Source organism: Rattus norvegicus, chromosome 11 (genome assembly GCF_036323735.1).
Source record: "Rattus norvegicus strain BN/NHsdMcwi chromosome 11, GRCr8, whole genome shotgun sequence".
NCBI classification, from domain to species: Eukaryota; Metazoa; Chordata; class Mammalia; order Rodentia; family Muridae; genus Rattus; species Rattus norvegicus.
In genome coordinates, this window is record NC_086029.1 from 45,324,603 (window position 1) to 45,344,732 (window position 20,130).

At 46.8% G+C, this 20,130-nt stretch overlaps 1 protein-coding gene across 5 annotated transcripts in view; it reads right to left on the minus strand.

Annotated features, from left to right (window-relative positions):
• Positions 1 to 1,175: 1,175 nt before the first annotated feature.
• Runx1 (RUNX family transcription factor 1) overlaps positions 1,176 to 20,130 on the minus strand; it is a 234,523-nt gene continuing 215,568 nt past the window's right edge. For 3 of the 5 annotated variants that reach the window (XM_017598053.3, XM_008768599.4, XM_039088599.2), the window contains 2 exons: positions 13,116 to 13,274; positions 1,176 to 5,912 (listed from right to left, as the gene is read on the minus strand). In XM_017598053.3, coding sequence (XP_017453542.1) covers positions 5,443 to 5,912; positions 13,116 to 13,274 — 629 coding nt within the window. In that variant the 3' untranslated portion in view covers positions 1,176 to 5,442. The remainder of the gene's footprint in view (positions 5,913 to 13,115; positions 13,275 to 20,130) is intronic. The other 2 variants (XM_008768598.4, NM_017325.2) reach the window with 2 other exon arrangements.

Here is a 20,130-nt window from a genome sequence, read left to right on the forward strand (position 1 = left end):
TCCTGGTGTACTCTTGAGTTCTGTCTTCTGAAGGGAAGGGTGCTCAGCTTCCCAGACCACAGAAGGGCAGTGCATAGGGCTTCCTTCCAAAGGGGTGCCGAAGGAAGGGCAGGATGGACAACCATATACACAAGGTAAAAACAGAAGCCCTGGGCTGGTTTCATGTCCATTTGAAGCCATGTTCTCTCTGACTTGGACTCCTCAGCACCGGACAAAGCCCCAGGCAGTGGTGTCCCCGGCTACTACTTCTACCTAAACCCCTCCTCGCTCTGATTCCCTGTGCTCTCTGCAGTTCCCCAGAAGACTAAGGCCACACGTGTTCCACCAGTGGGAGATGGGCCAGAATCTTTCCAGAGTGGTGTGTGGCAGGAGGGTGACGTGAGCCACGTAGAATCAAGACTAAGATGCTAGTAACAGTTTGCACAGGGAGGAAAGAATTAGTCTTAGAAATTTCTCTGTTTACATAAATGGAGGCAGGCGATGTGACTGGCTTCAGGTTGGACATGTGTATTTTCCACTTCATGTCTGCAAATTCTACTTTTTTTCCTTTTTCATAGATGTGTATGTCCGTGTGTATGTATGTGTGTGTATGCATATGTGTACATATGCATATGTGTATGCATGTGTATGTATGTGTGTATGTATATATGTGTATATGCATGTGCATGCATGTGTTGTATATGTATGTGTGTGCATATTTGTGTATATATGTGTATGTACGTGTGTGTGTGTGTGTGTGTGTGTGTGTGTGTGGTATGTGTGTGGTTGTGTGTGTGTGACTTGCCAAGTGTACTGGGCTGGCTGGCCATCGAGCCCTGGAAACCGTCTCTCCTGTGCTGGACTTACAAGCACACAGAATCATAGGGGCTTTTTACGTAGGCACTTGGAGCGCAGCTCAGGTCCTCCTGTGAGGAGGGCTTTACTGATTGAGATCTCTTTAGCCCTTCTTGTGTTTTAAAGAGAAATTATAACACACTCCCAAACTTCTCATAGCTAAAGAACCCCCTGCCCGTGGGGTTCCTGACCCCCTCCCCAGCAGCCAGGGCTTCAAGTACTTCAGGAAGGGCTCAGCCTCGAACTTGAAGTGCTTCATGGAAAAATTTACATAGTGTGTTACAGTGCTCTGGGCACACATCTCAGAACGGACAGACGAAATCGATCTGACAGGGCATAGGTGCTTGTCAAATTGTTTATTTGCCATTCACATGGGTTTCAATATTGGAGTTACAGAAAAGACCACAGTACAAAGAGAGGGAGACTTCAGTGGCTTAGGGCTGCCCTGCACTGGTTCTGCATGACTCCCCGGGGTGGGGGTGGGGCTGGCTTACTGATTGCACTGGCAGCTGCAGTGCAGTGACTGCTCTCCTGGGCTACTGAGAAGGGGTCTAGGACGTTCTCTCTTATGTGCTTTAAGACCTGAGCCTGACAGTGCCCTTAGGAGGTGTTCTGAATGTTAGAACCGGGAAGAGGCCCAAGTACCGATTGCAGGATTCCTCGTGACCGCCTCTGACACTTGCCACATTCGTGGGCAGTAGCTGGAGGCTGGAGAACTGCATTTTCTGAGGTGTTCCCCCCTCCCAATACATGTGTTTTGCTGCTATTTCAATTTGGAAGCTTATTTTCTTTCTGTTGATCTTTGTACGTCCAGAGTCACAGAAACGCCCAACAGTTCATTGGAGATTGATTTTTTTTTTTTTTGCACATTCATTTCTCCTAGAACATAAGGTGAACTTAAAATAATTGGAACCATGCTGTTTATTATCTGTTTATAAAAGTGAGTAAGAAGGAGTTTGGCTTTTTTTTTTTTAAATCTAAAATAAACAAGTGGAGAGAAGCATTTTGTTTTCCTCTACAATATTTAGCGAATGTAAGAAAAAGTCCTTAGAAACACACACGAAATGTGGAAAAAAAAGTCATTGCAGGCATTAACAATATTTTATAATGAAGCTTGAAATCTATTTACATACATAAATACAATTGAGTTTGCTGATACAACTCTTCTGAGGAAAAACAAGAAGACCAAGGGTCAGCTTTGTCCGTGCTGACCTAGCTGAATGAGGGAAGGCATTCTCAACAAATGACTAACCGCCCCACCGCCAAAACCCCAAATAAATGTATATCATAGAGCACACAAAACAGTACTTTGTTCAGATATGGAAAAATATTCTGAGATTGTTGTCAAACCATTTATTTTCATGTGTGAAAGACCCTCGACATCTCACGCCTCTTCCTACAAACAAAAATAAAAAAAACAACAACAACAAAAAAAAAATCATTAAAACCAAAAACCCCTAAGACAGAATGTCCTGGGGGGAAAGGTTATTTCAAGAAAGAAATCTGCAGCCCTCAGCTGAGGCTGTTTGAAAGAAAAGAGGCCGAAGGAGAGACACTCCTTCCAGTCCGAGCATGCGTTTGTCTGCACAGGGCGTTTGAGCAGCAGCACGGTCGCTCAGCCATGGGTTGGGATCCTCGGAGTTTCTGTTGCAGTATCAGGACAGAAAGCAGACCCAAAAATGGCTGGCAACGCCTCTGTTCTGTTGGAGAAAGAAAGAGAGAAAGAAAGAAAGAAAGAAAGAAAGAAAGAAGGAAGGAAGAAAGAAAGAAAAAACAACCCGTGAGCAAGAGAATGGCTGACTCACCCTGTTCTTTAATAAACGGAGAAGAACTGGACCTTCTGTGTTCTGGACACTTAGTATGGGGTAGAGGGTGTGTGTGTGTGTGTGTGTGTGTGTGTGTGTGTGTTGCCTACCTATAGACTATGCAGGAAGAGAGTGTGGAGTTTGAAGGAGGGAAAAGAAAAGTAAGAAGGCATACTGGGGGGTCACAGGAGGCAAGAAAACCAGAAGAAATGAAGCAGGTGTCCAAATCATACATAGGGGCTTGGCTAAGCAGTAGAAATGGCTTGTTCCATTTTTCCCTTTCTCTGGACCAGTAATCCCAACAGCTCCGTCATCTCAGAATTGACTTGTGGCTCCTCCCTGAAGACAGAGAATGAGGAGACCCCCCTGATGCACCTGAAGACAATGAATACCATTTCTCAGGTAGAAAAATATCTGCCCTGCGGAATCTCTCTCCAAGACGAAGAGTTCCTGATTGATTGCTTTTCTCTGAGATGACTAAATACTGCCTACGTTGATAAAGGTTTAGGAAACACTAAATGGCTCACCAGGCCGTCTATAACAAAGTGCCAAGTCTTCTTGATGCATGGTGTCCAGGGCAAAGGCTCCATTGGTGAGATTATCTGTCTCCCCTCTTAGGGCTAGAGCATCTTCAGGTATCAAAATGAATATGGAAAACTATACATCTTCTCCCTTTGTCTTTCCCTAGAGTTTTCTCAGGCCAGACATGGCAGCCCGTGCTAAGGGGAACATCTAATTTTGGAGAAACAAACTAATGGTCCTTTCGAGAAGTTGAAATTTCATTTTTTTTTCTGACAACACAGCTGTAGGCATGTTCTGTGGAATAACTGAGTGAGATGGATGGAGGAGGAAGTATGTCTGATCTGAAAAATCTATTCTGGGTTCCCCCGAATTCGGCTAGAGCTCTTCTCCAGACAAGAACAACCTGGTATCACAGGTTACCAAAGTGCTGCTGCTCTTATGTAAAACAAAGGATCAATATATAGATAGATAGAGATATAGATAAAGGTAACTCAAGAACGAGTTGTATTTTTTTTAAATAAGTCCAGCTGTTTTTGCTGCCTGCAGCCAAAGATCTAATATGAATGCTTAAATTTATAAAATAACAATAAAAATAATAATAAAAAAGTCAAACACTGCTCTGAAGTCCTGCTTTCAAACGCTCTTCGGAGTTGACCTGACACCATTTCAACTAATTTAAGAGGTACATTAAGAAAAGAAGGAAAAAAACAAAAAACCGAAAACGAACCAGATCATTTTGAGCACATGTATGTCAGAACCAGCAGTTACGCTTATGTATACGATGTAGAACGACTGAGTTTTGAGCAAGTCCTCCACTATAACAATAGTACCGTTACAACTACAGCAACGCCATGCACCTCTGAACCGTGGCCAAGGCAGACTGCAGAGGCAGGAACCTATCGCGCAGGCGCACGGAGAAAGTGCACAAACCCCAAAGGTTAGGGGCTCAGCCTGGTTGAGAAAGATGCTGGTGAGGGAGCAGCACAGGTCCGCTAAAGCGTCCTGCACAGGTTGACATGGTCTCTATCTCCCATGACCGATCCCACTACGATAGGTAGAGGGAAACTGGCTCCTTCAGACTTTTGGGGTACACTCTCTTAAAACTCAGCCTTTGGGCCTCAAGGGCGCCTGTTCTTACCTCTTCTGTTTGGATCTTTGGGGTGCAGCCTCGCGTTTTGGGTCTCATCAATGAGCAGGTACTAGTTATAGAAGGCCATTAAAGGATTATAGTCAGTGGTTTTGGGTCTATATAAACACTAAACCCCTGACCAACAGTTTACTTGGCTGAGCTCTGTGAAGCATGCCTGAACGAGGAGGCCTTGGGGCAAGCATATCTCCAGGCCAAAATGAAATCCTCTTCAGAGCTGTAATCCTCGGCACCCCTCTGTACCCTTTGAGGGAAGAGTTTTGCCTTTCTTTTTGAAGGGAAGAAGCCAGGTATGAGCAGAAAATTTGTACTTCTGACCTTGGAGTGACCCTCAGTGTCTACAATCCAATTAAAAACATTGCTGCATCAGCTACCAACTTGTTTGAATAACAAAGGGAGTTTAATGTAAACAATATCTCTAGATAAACAAGCGATCGCATAACCCATCTCTTTTTTTTTTCCAGCCATCTTCAATGCAATAATATTTAACTTTGGCTATTATAAAGAAAAATGTAGTACTTGATATTTTTCTTAATATAAGTACATTTAAATAATTAAAAAAGTATCAACACATATGTAAATGTTCAAACATCGAGATACATAAATATCTAGGGATTTCTTTGTGGAAATACAGTAGTTAAAAAAAAATGACCCAAAGCTGTAGCTGTCTCTTTAAAAAAAAACACAAAAACAAAAACCAAACACAAATTAAATCCCCCAGCTACATGAAAGTCTAAAAGTTAAATAAACGTTACAGAGAAGGGAATTTTATTTCTTTGAGTTGGTCAAAGGAAGGAAAAAAGCAAGCTCAAATCTATACATATTTAAAAATAACGACCACCCAGATGCAAACAGGCATTTTTTTTTTTTTTTTTTTTTTTGCAATCAATAAGGTGCGGAAAAGAAATAGATGCCAAACAGGATGGGCTGCGTCTTCCCCACCCGGAACCGAAAACATTCCACACTCTTTGGAATAAACAACGTGGTTAAAAAGTGAAGTCAAGGGTATAAAATCTTTCTTTTATTCACAGCATTACTAAATCAGAAGCATTCACAGTTTCCCTCCTGTTGGCCTCCAAGGGCTCTCCTGGCGGGGTCTGTGCATGGACGGCGGGCTCAGTCCCCCGAAGGCGCTCAGTAGGGCCGCCAGACAGCCTCCTCCAGGCGCGCGGGTGGCATGTTGGTGGGCGAGTTGCTATGGCTGCCCTCGGTTTCCACCACGTCGCTCTGGCTGGGGAGGCTGGGGTTGAGCAGCGCGGCTCCGGTGGACGCGTTGGTGCAGGGCGGCAGGATGCGCGGGGGTGATCGCTCGCCGCCCACCATGGAGAATTGGTAGGAGCCTGCCGAGGTGCCGTAGTACAGGTGGTAGGAGGGCGAGCCGGTCTGGAAGGGCCCGGCCTGCGCCTGCGAGGAGCCTGGGTAGGGCGGCGGCAGGTAGGTGTGGTAGCGAGAGGTCGAGCTCATGGCTGACATGCCAATGCCGATGCCCGATGTGACAGGAGGCGAGTAGGTGAAGGCGCCTGGGTAGTGCATGCGCGGGTCGGAGATGGACGGCAGCGTGGGGAACTGGCGCGGGTCGCCGAAGGCTGTCAGGTCCGGGGCTGCTGTGAGTGAGTGGAAGAGATGGCGTGAGTGTGTGGTCAGGGAGGCTAGGGTACTGGCTGCTCAGGACACACAGGACTGCCCAGAGTGCTCCTGCCCAGTGGAAGGGTTGGGAGTGGGGGAACACAGAGAGTGCTCCCGCCCATGGAGGAGGGACCCCAGAGAGTGCCCCTGCCCTGATTCATTGGACTGCCAAGAGTGTCCCAGCCCATGGAGGGGGCGACTACTAAGACTGTTCCCACCCAGGACACACAAGATTGCCCAGTGTGACCTTGGAGAAGGGAACCACAGGGACTGCTCCTACTCAGGACATACAAAATTGCCCAGACTGGCCCTGACCACGGAGGAGGGAGCGTGGAGAATGCTCCCACCCAACACAACACACTGGACTGCCTGCCCAGGGAGGAGGGGACCACTGAGAATACTCCTGCCTGAGATGGGCACTTACCTAGAAGTCAACAGGACAGATAACTACCCAAGATACGGTCACCGAAGATGGGATTCTACACAGAGTGCTGCTGCCAGGGAGGGGGGTAGGGACTACCCAGCAAGAAGTGGGCTTCCTTCCCCCAGCATGTCTGACATGACACATGTCAAACAGTGTGAGACAGAGAGATGGCAGGACATGGTGCAGCAGTGTATGAAATATATCTTGACATGCCACAGCATATGTAGGTACCTGTCATATACACTGTCATCTAATGTAAGCTTACAGTACAAATGCATGTTAGATCCCAGACTGGCAAACTCGGCTGAGTTTGACTGGGGAGAAGTTTTGTGTGTCCTAGGAATTAAGAATGAGTTTTACCGGGGTTGGGGATTTAGCTCAGTGGTAGAGCGCTTGCCTACCAAGCGCAAGGCCCTGGGTTCGGTCTCCAGCTCCGAAAAATAGAAAAGAAAAAAAAAGGATTTAAAAAAGAATGAGTTTTACCTTTTCAAATGGTGGTAAAACTGTAAAAAACAAAAACACATGAAATTCGTATTTCTGCCCTGTTGAGACATAGCCTCAATCTGTAGCACAAGGTGGTCCTGTGTGCACTTTCATGGGTGCTAAGTAGATTCCACTGCTATTAAGTGATCAGGACAAAAGAGTGTCCAATGCTGAACAGTTTCCATTTGGCCCTTCACTGGGGGAAAAAAAAAGCGCACCCTCTATATGAAAACATTAATACGGACTAGAATATTGGTAATATAGTCAGTACACTGGCATAACAGCATTAATATGACAGTATACAGTGGCGAAACTCTAAGGTACCTGGTAATGGGTGTGCTGACGTGTCATTAGTACAATATTAAATGTGAAGTATATAATAACAACATTATGTCATTGCGCGCGGTGTTCAGATTGGATAACAGAAAACTGTTGTTTTCATGGGCTCTGAACACTTGTAAATTGGCTAATCTCCTATTATTAGGTGCAGCGTGTGTTGTGGTGGGGACAGTGGGTGTGAATGTCGGTGATTGATTGGCACATCACTTGCCTCTGTCCCTGCCTTCTGACTTGTTCCCATCTACAGTCACAATAGACATCTGACTTCATGTTTCAACTTTATCTAAGACCTGTGTCGCTGTCTTCTTCCTAAAGGCGATTTTAGTTTTGATCATGCTTATGCTTGTGTGGGTATGTGCCTGTGTGAGTGCAGTGCCCTATGTGAGTGCAGTGCCCCCAGAGGCTAGGAGAGGGTGCCAATATCCCCCCACCCAGGGGAGCAGTGCATGCTCTTAACCACTGAGTCACCTCTCCAGCTGCCGCTTCACTAGTTTCTAACACGAGTGGATATCAAAACCGGAAACCACAAGATTCGTTTTAAATTCACAGTTCTACAGACTGCCCTTGGCTCTCCTCCGGTGGTTCACCAGGTCCCTCTGCACTTTGCACGTGTGCAGGCTGCCTTTGAGGCAGACCAGGGGACAGGAGGGCCAGCATGGGTTCCCTTGCAGATGGGTTTGCCAAAAGTGGCACTGACTGCTGGCATCTTTGGGCCGTATTATGTCTAGTGGGTGGTTGGAGACTGACTAGTCCTTGCCGACTTTACCCACAGGATGCTGGTGGTGGCCCCCCTCCCATTGTGACATCTAGAAGTACTCCAGACATCGCCAAATAATCTGAGAGTGGGCAGGAAGGGATGCACATCCGCCCCCTGCTGAGAGTCACCACAGTGAGTTAGGATGGTGTTGGCGGTGGCTTGTGTCTGTCTGTCAGCGTGAGGGCAGGCTGGGACTGTACTGTTCTCACCAGCCCCTCTCAGCAGCAACAACACAGGGCAGAGGCAAGAACTTAAGGTTCGAAATATTAAATTCTCAAATTGCGTTCCAGAATGCCTAAGCTCAGCTGGCTTATGGTCTGGACCCTTTTGAGTTGAGCCTGCTAGAGAGAAACTTGAAGGGAACGAAAAACTTCCTTTGAAAGGAAAGTTATCCTGGCGGATTAATCTGCTTTTGGAAGGCATGGGCTGTGACCAACTTCCTTCTGCTCCAAGGCTATTATTCCTGCAAGGGGAGCTAGGGTTTGTGTTCTTGTTTCTCCCTCTCCCCCCCACCCCCTCTCAATAATCTTTTATTGCTCTAACACCGTTTTACAAAAGGAACTCTTGTGTACATTTGGGCTGAATGTGAAAGAAGTAGACTCCTCATCAGAGAGGTAATTAGAGTTTATAGGAACAGCCCAAGTCTGCAGCAAATCCCTCTACTAATGAGGAAACCAGGAGTCTGACTTTCAAACAAACACTCCTGTTAATCTTTTCAAAGCGAGTCAGACATGTGGGCAGGGAAAGGCTGTAAACCAACAGTGGTTTTGGTACTGCCCTAGCTAGGCTGTTCTCTAGCTTCTCCTCTGACCAGACCACACCTCATTCCTCAGGGTTCATCTCTGTGCCCTCACCAGGGACCTCGGCGAGCAAACTCTGTGTCACTTGTTTTGCTTACAGAGAGCCGTGACGTGTTTGAGAGTCTACAGGAAGCATTACTCGCCCCCAGCCCCCAGTTAGATTTATACAGTCTAGGGAGAAGCTGAGGTAGGAGGGAGAGCGTTAGGCACACACAATCCAGCTTGTTGTCATCTGATGCAATACTCTGGACACAAAGGGCTCTGCCCATTATTCCTCTTGCTTCATTTGTCCTGAGACAAAAAAGGTGAATCCACTGGGAAAAAAAAATGAACGAGAGGTCACCCCGTCTCACAGCCGTGTCTGAACATGCTCTGCCAGTCCATTCCAATTCCTACACGGTAATGTGGTAATGGTACCAAGTTACTGGAATCCCGAATGAGTCCGTGATTTGTCATGGGCATGAGCACAGGAGTAATGTTACAGTCTCAGCTGCTGGGGGCAGAGTATGTGGAAGATCTCAGAGAGTGTGGCGTCTTTCTGCGGGAGGTCAAGTTCTTTCTCCCTCCCTCTCTCTCTTCTTCCTCCCCTCCTATCTCCATCCCTCCCTGTCTTGGTTGTTTTCTCTTTTTACACATACTTTGTAATAAAAAACTGGGGCTTTTAGGTATGTTCAGATCCAATGCTCTATTCAAATGCTTGCTTTCATTTTGTACTTTATTTTCAGTTATGTGCATGCGTGTGTGTGTGTTTGTGTGTGCGTGCGTGTTTGTGTTTGTGTGTGCGTGTTTGTGTGTGTGTTTGTGTGTGCGTGTTTGTGTGTGAGTGTGTGTTTGTGTGTGTATGTGTGTTTGTGTGTGTTTGTGTGTGCGTGTGTGTGTGTTTGTGTGTGCGTGTGTGTTTGTGTGTTTGTGTGTGTGTGTGTACGTGTGTGTGCGTGTACGTATGCATGCATGAGTGCAGTGTGCTTGCAGACACTGGAGGAAGGAGGGAGATGCCTTGGAGCTGGAGTTATGGACATCTGTGAGCCAGCTAATGTGGGGCCTGGGCAGAGTAGCAAAGGCCCTTAACCACTGAGCCATCTCTCCAGCTCCATGGGTTTTCATTTTTAAATCCGGTCTAACCTCTTTTCTTACAAATCAGCAGTCACACAGAATTTATCCATCACCCAGGTATGGCTCCTCTGTCCTTTTGGCTGACCTAGTTCCCCCATCCCCCCAATTCAGTATCTAAGGTGACTGCCCCCTCCCCCATTCATGGGGAGATTTTAAAAGGAGGAAGTCTGAGGATTAGAAGGTTCAGCTATTTTCACTGGAAGCGCCTCCCCCTCTATGGTGCACTCTGCCTTGACAGAGCTAGTCTGGGCTCTAAAGCCCGAGTGGATGAAAGCAGTCCCATCTCAGGCCCCTCCCACTGCCCCCGAAGGATTAAACAACCAGAGCAGATAATGGCCGCCTTAAAAGGATCTTCTGCGTGACTCAGATTAGTGCGCACTGTCTGTCGCCCAGGTTGGCAGCTAAACATTAATTACCAAAAAGAGAACGAAGGGGGGAAAGAAAGGAAGCAAAGAAACTCGGAGGAAAGGTAACCCCCTCACAGGGCGGCTCCTCTCAGACAAGGTGTGGAGTCTGTCTGCAAGGCACAGAGAGCCTGTCTGCAGCCCAGAGGGAGGAGGCAGGGGGGGCTGGGGGAAGCTGCCCTACGGTGAGATTAGAAGGCACATCAACCACAGGGGGGGTCAAGTTCGACAAGCTGTAGGCCTGGCTGCCCTGCCACTTCCTCTCAAGGATCCCACCCTCTCTGGGCCAGGTTTATGACAACACTTTACAGGTCTTTGAGGCCTGTGCTGGGGCCTTGGTTTCTAGAGTTTTGCCAAGTTGAAGCTCACTTTCTGTGTGGCTTCTTTATCATTCTCTGGTCTTTCCTATTGGGTAGCAGAGGGTTGCTTTTGGGTCCTGATGAGGTCTCTCTCTCTCTCTCTCTCTCTCTCTCTCTCTCTCTCTCTCTCTCTCTCTCTCCTCCCCTCCCATTTTCCCTCTCCTCCCTCTCCCTCTCCCCTCTTTCTTTCTCCCTCCTCCTCCTCCTTCCCCTTCCCCCTTTCCCTTCCCCTCTCCCTCTCCCCTCATTCCTGTGCCATTAAATACCTTTCCTTCTTGCTTGTATTGTTGAAATCCAGATCATATAGCTGTGATTAGGACCTGTAACTTACTCTCCTTTGGGTGACAATGGCTGCTGATAGATTGCCCATGTCATAGTGAATGTCCCTACGCCCATGTGTCTGTGGGTGTCACTCCCTGCACTCGACTAATCAAAAGCATTAATAAAAAAAAAACCTTAAAGGACATGACGTTTTGAGGGAGATGGTATGGGGCATTGAAAGGAGGAAGGGAAGTGGACCAAATAGATCGTCCCCATGCATGCGATTCTCAGAGAGTAAATGGAGAGTGTCAGAGGCCACTCTTGCGTGCGATGGCCACTCTGCCAGAGAAGTCAGCCCTAGGTGCCCATTTTGGACGGTGACCAAGCTAAAGGACTTGTGTAATAAATTTCAAGGGACAAGCCCACACTGCGGACATTTCCAAGGAGAACAGTATTTCAGATGGAGTGGACAGGAGTGTCACTGGGAGGGATCTGAATGTTGACAGGTGCTGCTGCTGCGATCACACTGTGTCCCCGAGGGGGGACAGGTTTTTACACACAGCCAGCTGAACGAATGCCAGCATTTCTATGTCACCCTCTCGATTCTGGAGACTGTCAGCTGCCAGGGAAATGTTGGCACTGACGGCCCAAAGTCAGGTGAAAGCAGAGAAAGCTGGCTTTGGCATTTCAGTCCAGTACCAAGGGCTCATTGAAGTTAGAGGCTCTCTCGGTGCCCAGCTGAGACAAATCACAGTGTCCGGCAACAATGTCTGTGTGGGTGTGTTTGTGTTTGTGTTTGTGTTTGTGTTTGTGTCGGGGCGTGGGAGGGTCCTGAGTGTTCGCTGATGAGTACCCTCCTGTGCAGGCACACGTGTGTGTGGAGGCCAGAGGTTGACCTGAGGTTTTGCTCCTCAGCAACCCCAACTTGTTCTTTTGAGGCCGGTCCTCTCCTCGGCCTGTAACTTTCTAATTAAACTTACTCACACGTCTCCATGTCCCCATGAGGGAACTAGCAGGTTGTGCCACCACACTCTGCCTTTATACCTGGGCTCTGGAGTCCATACCGTGTCCTCGTGTTTACTAGGCAAGGGCTTTACCAACTGAGTCAGTCCCCAGCCTCAGAGACATTTCTGATGGACAGACAGGGGCATTCGCTACTGGTGTCTAGAGGTCAAAGTGCATCTAACTGTTGTTTGTCCCATAGGCCAACCCCCAATAACAAATCATGATTTAGCCCAAATGTCAGTTCGGTTGCTGGGGAATGGTAAGCTATCGTAGCCAGGTGAGCTGGGGGTGATCGTGATGGAGCAACTGACCCACAGAGACTTAAGCAATCATGGCTGTCTGGAAACATAGTCTTTCACAACATTTAAGGCAGCAGCCCCAACTCCTTTGCCTGCCCCCTCATCTGTTCTACTCTGCCTCCATGAGTCCAAAAGCAAAGTCTGCCCCTCCCCCAGCACGCGTTCAAGTGCATTCACTGGGGCCTCAGAAGGACGAAGCTCTCTGAAGTGTTTCACAGTTTGCTTCAGCTCCAATTTCAAAGCCCCAAACTCTAAGTTTCTTCTTTTGCCCTCAACAAAGGGATTTTTTTCCCCTCTGTAACTCTGATTTCCCTGCCCAGGAGCGAAGGTGAGGAGTGCCAAGTCCAAAGGGCTCCTAGGTTAAATGACTAATATTTAATGAGCTCATATTAACAACAATTATGCTAACCATGACACCTGAGCTTTCTACCTGGTTCCTAGCCTTGGTCTGAACAGCTCTTAGCTGGGAATGTTTATCTTGGGGCGTATTTGTGTCCTATTCCAATATGTGCCCCACTGTGCTGGACGCAGGCCCCCCGTGAAAACTCACCACTCCAGGAAAGAGCAGCCACGGCCTAGCGTTCAGTTGGGATGTTAATTTCTTGGCCAAAGGTAAAAAATCCTTAGGCCGCTTTCACTTTTCAAGATGGTAGCCCTTAGCCACCAATGTTTCCCACCAGATATGAGTGAACCCTAAATACCCAAGAGACAGACTGTCTGAGGCATGTCTGCCTATTTATCTGTCACCTCTTAGCACATCAGGGAAGATTGGCGCTCAGGCACTGGACCAGCGCAGAGGCAGGAGACTTGGTCTTTGAACCCTTTCCTGGTCCATGTCCTGCCTCTTCTGTGTCTTTCTGTGTTTTCCTGAGTCTCCTGTGGCCCTTCCAAACCTTCCCCTCCAGTCCCTCTGCAGGTATGATTTCACAGGGCTTACTTGAGAGTCGACTGGAAAGTTCCGCTGAGAGGCTGGTCATGCCACTGGCTCGGCCGGGAGAAATGGGTGTCGCCGGGTGCACAGAAGAGGTGATGGACCCCAGGTACTGGTAAGACTGGTCATAGGACCACGGTGGGGACGGCTGGATCTGCCTGGCATCTGCAGGGAGACAAGGATGTTGGTGGTAGATGGGGTGGGGCGGAGTTTCTAAAACGAGAGGTTCTGATAATGAGAATTATTAACCATTATTTAAATAATTACACATGTATGTACACAGCTTGTTTGCTTGCATCTAACGAGACCAGTAGAGTCCAAGTATTTGACGCCTCTGTTGTATGAAAGCCCCCTAAAGACACTGAAATTCAGTTCGTGTACTTAGAGTGATTTTTATTTGGTAACCCTTTCATACATGTGCACGTATGAAATATACACACAAATACACACAAATATATTCACACTAATACTGTGGGGAATGGTTTATACTGGAGTTGGACTCTGGTAGACTGGATGACTTGAGGTACTAAACATGACATCTTGGCCAACAATTATAATTACCAGAAACATTTTATCAGCTCAGATGGTCACCTTTGTCCGGAAGTACAAAAGATGTGAGGCGATGTGGAATATGAGGAAACCCTGACAAAAATGTCCACAGGCTTGTAAACACTTTCTATTTCACCAAATGCCACAGAAACAATAGCAATCATGACAGTAAAAGGATCTCACACACACAGAGAAAGAGACAGACAGACGACAGACAGATAGACAGCAAAGACAAAGACGGCGAGTGACCAGGCCACAGGCACACCAGTGAGGCTGCCTCACATCAAACCAAACCGGTAGCCTGGTGCCTCGGATCCAGCAGCGTTTTGAAAAGGGCAGAACTTTGAGAATGTATTTTATAGATGTCATTGAGAAGGAACCAGGACAGAGCAGAGACTCGAGGCAAGTGACTTTTGTCCACTTGACTCCAAAGTACGCCCAGCTGCTTTCTCCCGCTCACCTTGGTTTTAGTGTCCAGGAAAATAAAACACAACAAACCTGAAAACGTTCAGGGCCACAAACCTGCTTGTTCCTGGACAAACGTTTTAAACTTCGAACCTCCTGACTTCCTTCCAAACGGTGGAGGGTTTGTTTGAAGAATTGGTACAGAAAAGGGAGCTGGGGCACATCAGACAAGTGAGTGCTTGGACGAGGTGGTGCCTAGTGCAGTTTTACAGCCGACTGTTTCTGAGGTGCACAGGAACAGCACACCGTCCTGCATCCCACGACACTCGCTATAAGCATCTTGCTGCAGAGAGTGTGCGGGGCCCAGGTATTTTCTAATCAGATGCGCCTGCGCTTTCCCTATACACACTCAGCAAATGGACATACGCTACTCAAATAGTGTAATCACTTAAAAGGCAAACAAAGGAGGCTCCGTAATTGTCCTAGAGGCCCCCGGGGTGTGAATTGCGGTATTGTAATCCGTGCCTTGTTGTGTAGACAGCCTAGCACCCCCAGCCCTGTGTCTGAAACCACACTAAGCATGAAGCATGATGGCAGGGTTCATGCTCTGTCATGTTTTACTGTAGTGAAAAACTCAGGCTGGGCCTTTCTAAACTTGTAATTAAGCCGTGCAAACGTTGCACAATACTTCACAGCCTCGCTTCGGGAAAATGACCTTTATGATTCGGGCTCAGCGTCCGTGCCTTTTTTTCCTTTTTAATGCAGGTTATAGATTTGGCCTCATCTTGCTTCCCACCACACTGTTGAGTGGGATACCGGAAGCCACCTTCATTTCCACCATCACAAGGAATCTACTCGGGTCCTTTGCCAAGGGTGGACCAGTAGGTGGTGGTGGTGAGCCTCTCCTTGTGATTTGGGTTGTTTTCAGCTTTGTCAAATGATCAAATAAAAACAAAAACAGAAACAAACAAACAAACAAACAAATAAACAAAAACCAAAGCAAAAGACGCACAGCGGCTCAGCGCACTCTGCGCTTGTATGAGAGGTTCTGTCGTCATCGTTAGGACGGGAGGGGAGGTGGGGCCTCGAACAGGGGAAGCCAGAATCAAAACAACCATGTTGTTGGTTGCCTAGCAGAAAAAGGAGTCCAGGCCCATCCGTTTGGTGAGAGGGCCAGGTGCTCTGGATCAAACCTCCATACCTCTCTCTCTGTCTCTGATCTCTAAAACCGTCCAGTGGCGACAGGGGAGGGTCCCCATTCAAATTAGTCCAACTCAACGTTGCATCGTCTAACTTACGTGTCCCTAGAGTCAGGGAAGAGTCAGGTAGGGGACGTGAGGCGAGGTGCAGGTACTTACAATCATAACTATGTGCATTCTGGGAAATGCCACAAGGAGGGATTAAATGGGAGCTACCCAGAAAAGGCTACAGGCTGAGAGACAGCAGGTGTTAGGCATTCTGCAAAGTGTAGGCGAAGTACTCTTGAAGGAGTTGCCTCTGGTAAGCCAGTCCACCCAAGTGAACAAGAGTTGGTTAAACATACACCACGTGCCAGGCACAGGAGCGGTGACCAGTGATAGTGTTGACTGAGCCACATGGCCCCTGCTGCAGCTCATCATGGAAAGGTTTCTAACTATGTGATTGTTGGAAAGGTGCCTTCCTCATGCACATGTTAGCACACTGAGAGTGGCTTCATTCATTCATTCATTCACTCACTCACTCATTCAAACACTTGTCTGTTCGTAGGCTGGTGAGATTGTTTACTTTTTCCTTCATTCATGTTTCCACAAATAGTTCTGCTTCACAGGGGGACCTGGTGGTCGGGACCCACTAGTGAATGGTTTTATAGTCTTTCCTTTGTTAGAGTTACAGCCACAGGATGGGGTAAAGGTTGAATAGAGCCTGCCTACTAAATCACGCACTTACTTTGGGCTTGCAAATGGCTGTCTCCAAGACAGAGGCGAGGACAGCAGTGACACTTGTGACCTGCTTATGCTCTGCCCAGGGTAGAAAAGTCAACCAGATTTGGGGTTGAATCTTGCCTCCACCATAAACTAGCTTCAGGCAAGACTCATAGTCTTCTGACTACCAAGAGTACTATCAAGGAACAAGCGAGCTACAGGAAAAAAAAAGACCTGTCACAATATGTGACCATCATAATTAATCTGAGTGAGTTCTGTGATTGCATTGCTAAAAGAAATGCCTTGAGCAGGTCCCACCAAGAGGCTTATCTGGTGCCTACAGGTGAGGCGACACAGACTCGCACTGGGGTGGGACTCAGGCACTACTGCGGTGCTTGGAGCTGAGTATCCTGAGAAGTGGTAGGCTCTGGGGATTAGATGATTTATGAGTAAGGAAGGTAGAATTTTGTGATGTAGAGAAAGCAGGAATTCAGTGTTTTAATCAATTCATGCTTCTGTTTTTGAAAGCACCGGAAAAGTTTAGCCTTCCGTATGCTGGCTGTTTTTGTTTTCAGGGCAAATGGCTTTGATGAGATTACACAACCAAGGCCATTACAAATCATAGATAAGAGGGGCTCCTTTCACATTCCCGAACCCCACTCCCTTCCATTGGAAATGGAGGTCAGAGACAAGGGAGAAGGTAGGGAGAGAGTATAAAGGACCACAACACATTTCACTTAGGAAAAGAATGCCTTAAAGGGACCAATGTCAAAATGTCATTGAGTCTGCCATGAGCCTATCACATAATTTGTGTCAGAGTGGCCTGATTCTTCAGTTTTTAGCACCAAAATGTAAAGAGCTGCAGAGTTACCGTTCTTATCTTCAGAACAAGGAAAAAAGCAGAACAGAGAATCTACGATCTTCCTGGATCTCCCACAGAATTCTAGCAGTAAACCAGGCTTCCACCCAAGCCTTGGGAGGCAGGCCAGCATAGAAGACCAATCTAAGGACTATTGCTTAGAAACAGAAGTTCATAGGAGTACATCATGGGGATGTCACAAGTTGCAGGAAGCTGAAGCTAGGCTGACAATGAGAATAAAGTCTGGAGAGCCATAGTCCTGTCCAAAAGAGACATGTTTGTGACCCAGGAACTCCATTGGGTTCTTATGGGATCCCATCTAAGTGTAGACTGCCAACCAAGAGCTTTAAGAGCAGCCTAAGGCAGATTTCATGGGAAACTTGAACAACAAGGAAGAAAATAACACGGGTTGGGGATTTAGCTCAGTGGTAGAGCGCTTGCCTAGGAAGCGCAAGGCCCTGGGTTCGGTCCCCAGCTCCGAAAAAAAGAACCAAACCAAACCAAAACAAAACAAAACAAAACAAAAAAACAAAAAAAAACCCCCCAAAAAAAACAACAACAACAAAAAAAAAACAAAGACACGGGGTTGGGGGGGGGGATTGGATGCCTTTCTCAACTATAGCTTTGTAATCATTAAACCCAACCTGACAAGCACAGAAAACTCATACCAAAGATCTGAAGGGAGCAAAGCGGAAACCAACCCAGAGTTTTATACCCAGCCAAACTATTCTTCCAATACAAAGGGAAGTTCAATACACCTTCTGATGAAATCAGTGATCACCAACAGACATGTTTAAAGGGCCTCAGACAGCAAGAAAATGAAGCAGACCAGAAACTTAGATCTGCAGTGAAAAGGAGGTCATCAGAGAAGCGAATCAAATGAAATAAAGCCCGTTTTCTATTCATAATGGATCTGAAAGATAACTGTTAGTGTGGTAACAGCCACAATGTATTGGACAGTTACAGCATCAAGATGAAGGAAATGATTGGCAGATAGTAAAGGAGTCATGCAGGTCAGCAGGGTGGCACTTGTCCAACAACACGAGCTTGCTTGATCCTCAAGACCCACATGGTAGAAGGCTAGAACCACTGATTCCTGTGAGGTCCTCTGACCTCCATATGTACAGCGCAGCACACACACACACACACACACACACACACACACACACACACACACACCACTTATGACACACATACACACACACACACACACACCACTTACGACACACACACACACGAGAGAGAGAGAGAGAGAGAGAGAGAGAGAGAGAGAGACTCACACACAGAAAGACAGGCACACACAGAGACAGACACATACACAGAAAGAGACAGATACACAGGGAGAGACAAACATACAGAGAGAGACGGACACATACAGAGAGACAGACAGACACACAGGGAGAGACAAACATACACAGAGAGACAGACACACAGAGAGACAGACAGACACAGAGACAGACACAGAGAGACAGACAGACACACAGACATATACACACACAGACACATACACACAGAGAAAGAAATATACACACACACAGAGTGAGACAGACAGACACAGAGAGACATATACAGAGACAGACAGATACACAGACAGACAGACACACCGAGAGACAGACACAGAGAGGGAGACAGACACACAGACATATACACCCAGAGAGACACATACACACAAAGAGAAAGAGACAGACACACAGAGCGAGACAGACAGACAGAGACACACACAGACACATACAGAGAGAGACACACAGAGACACACTGAGAGATAGGCACACAGAAACAGATACACAGAGAGAGACAGACACACAGACAGACACACAGAGACATATATACACATACACACACAAGCACACAGAGACAGACAGACAGACACATACAGAGAGATACACAGAGACAACACGCACACAGAGAAACACAGAGACAGATACACAGAGAGAGCGGTAGACACAGACAGACATACACAGAGACATACACACACAAGCACACAGAGACAGACGGACACATATACACACAGAAAGAGAGAGACACTAATTTAAAAATGTAAAAAAAATAAAAATAAGCAGCATATAACAATATAACATTATTTGATTGTGGGCTTCGCTTTTAGACTCTAGAACAATCACTGAAGCAATCTTTAAAAGATTTTATTTATTACTTATCTATTGTTTAATGAATGTGGGTATTGGTTCTACTTGCATCCTATCTGTGCACCTCATGCTTGTAGTGCCTAGGGAGACCTGAATCGGGTGCTGGATTTCCCTAGGATTTCCCTAGTTAACACAGCCTTTAGCCACTCGTGTTACCAGGGATCAGACCCAGGTCCGCTGGAAGAGCTGTCAGTGCGTTTATCTCTGACCCGTCTCTCTAGCTCCCACCAAGCACATTTTTAAAGAGTTTATTTGCATACCTGATAGACACATGAGCAAGCTAAAATGAAGTCAAGTAAAGTGCTTCATTACGGTGAGAGGAGTCAGAAAAGCAGGTAGGGGGAAGAACCATGGGCAGCAGACATAAAAGTTAGACGGTGGCAGATAATGACCCAGCTGGATCTATAAACGCTGTAAAGGCGAATTGTCTACATCTACCACAGAGGTTGTCAGAACAAGCTACAAATAAAACTTAACTACCTGACGCATACAAACGGCTCATTTAAATGTAGACTCAGATAGGTTAAGCATAAAGGGGTGGGGAGGAATTATGCTAACATCAATCCAGAGAAGGCCCAGGCTGCTGCATCAGTTTTATACAGAGCTAACTGGAGATGGAGCTTCTCGGGGATAAGAGAGGAGTTACATTATGATAATGTGGCCAACTGAAAATACATATTCCTTAACCCAGTGAACGGAGGGTGTCAAGAGACCTGAGGGAGAGCTAACTGAGTACAAGGAAGAGCAGACAAACCCATCCTTACGACCACAGACTTCAGCACCCTCTTTCAGTCACTAATAGACCAGGCAAGCAGAAATTCAGACTCTGCTGACCTGGAGAGTATCGGCTTGACTTAATGAACACTGGTAGACAGCTCCTTTCTTCTTCTAAAGCACAAAGCACTCACTAAGACAGACTACGTTTGAGGCGATGAAATACTACTTGGGCTTAGCAGCATAGTCATACGGGGTGTTTTCTTAGGCCACAAGGACTTAAGCTAAAAACGCAACACCTCCCCTGCAAAACAGGAACAAAAATTAGTAACAGAAAAATTACTTGGAAATCCTCGAAAATGGGAGATTGTCTGTAAATGCTGTAGCCATTCAGAGAAGAGATCTGAGAAGATGTTCAAGCTATTGGTCACTTAACGAAAATGGAAAGG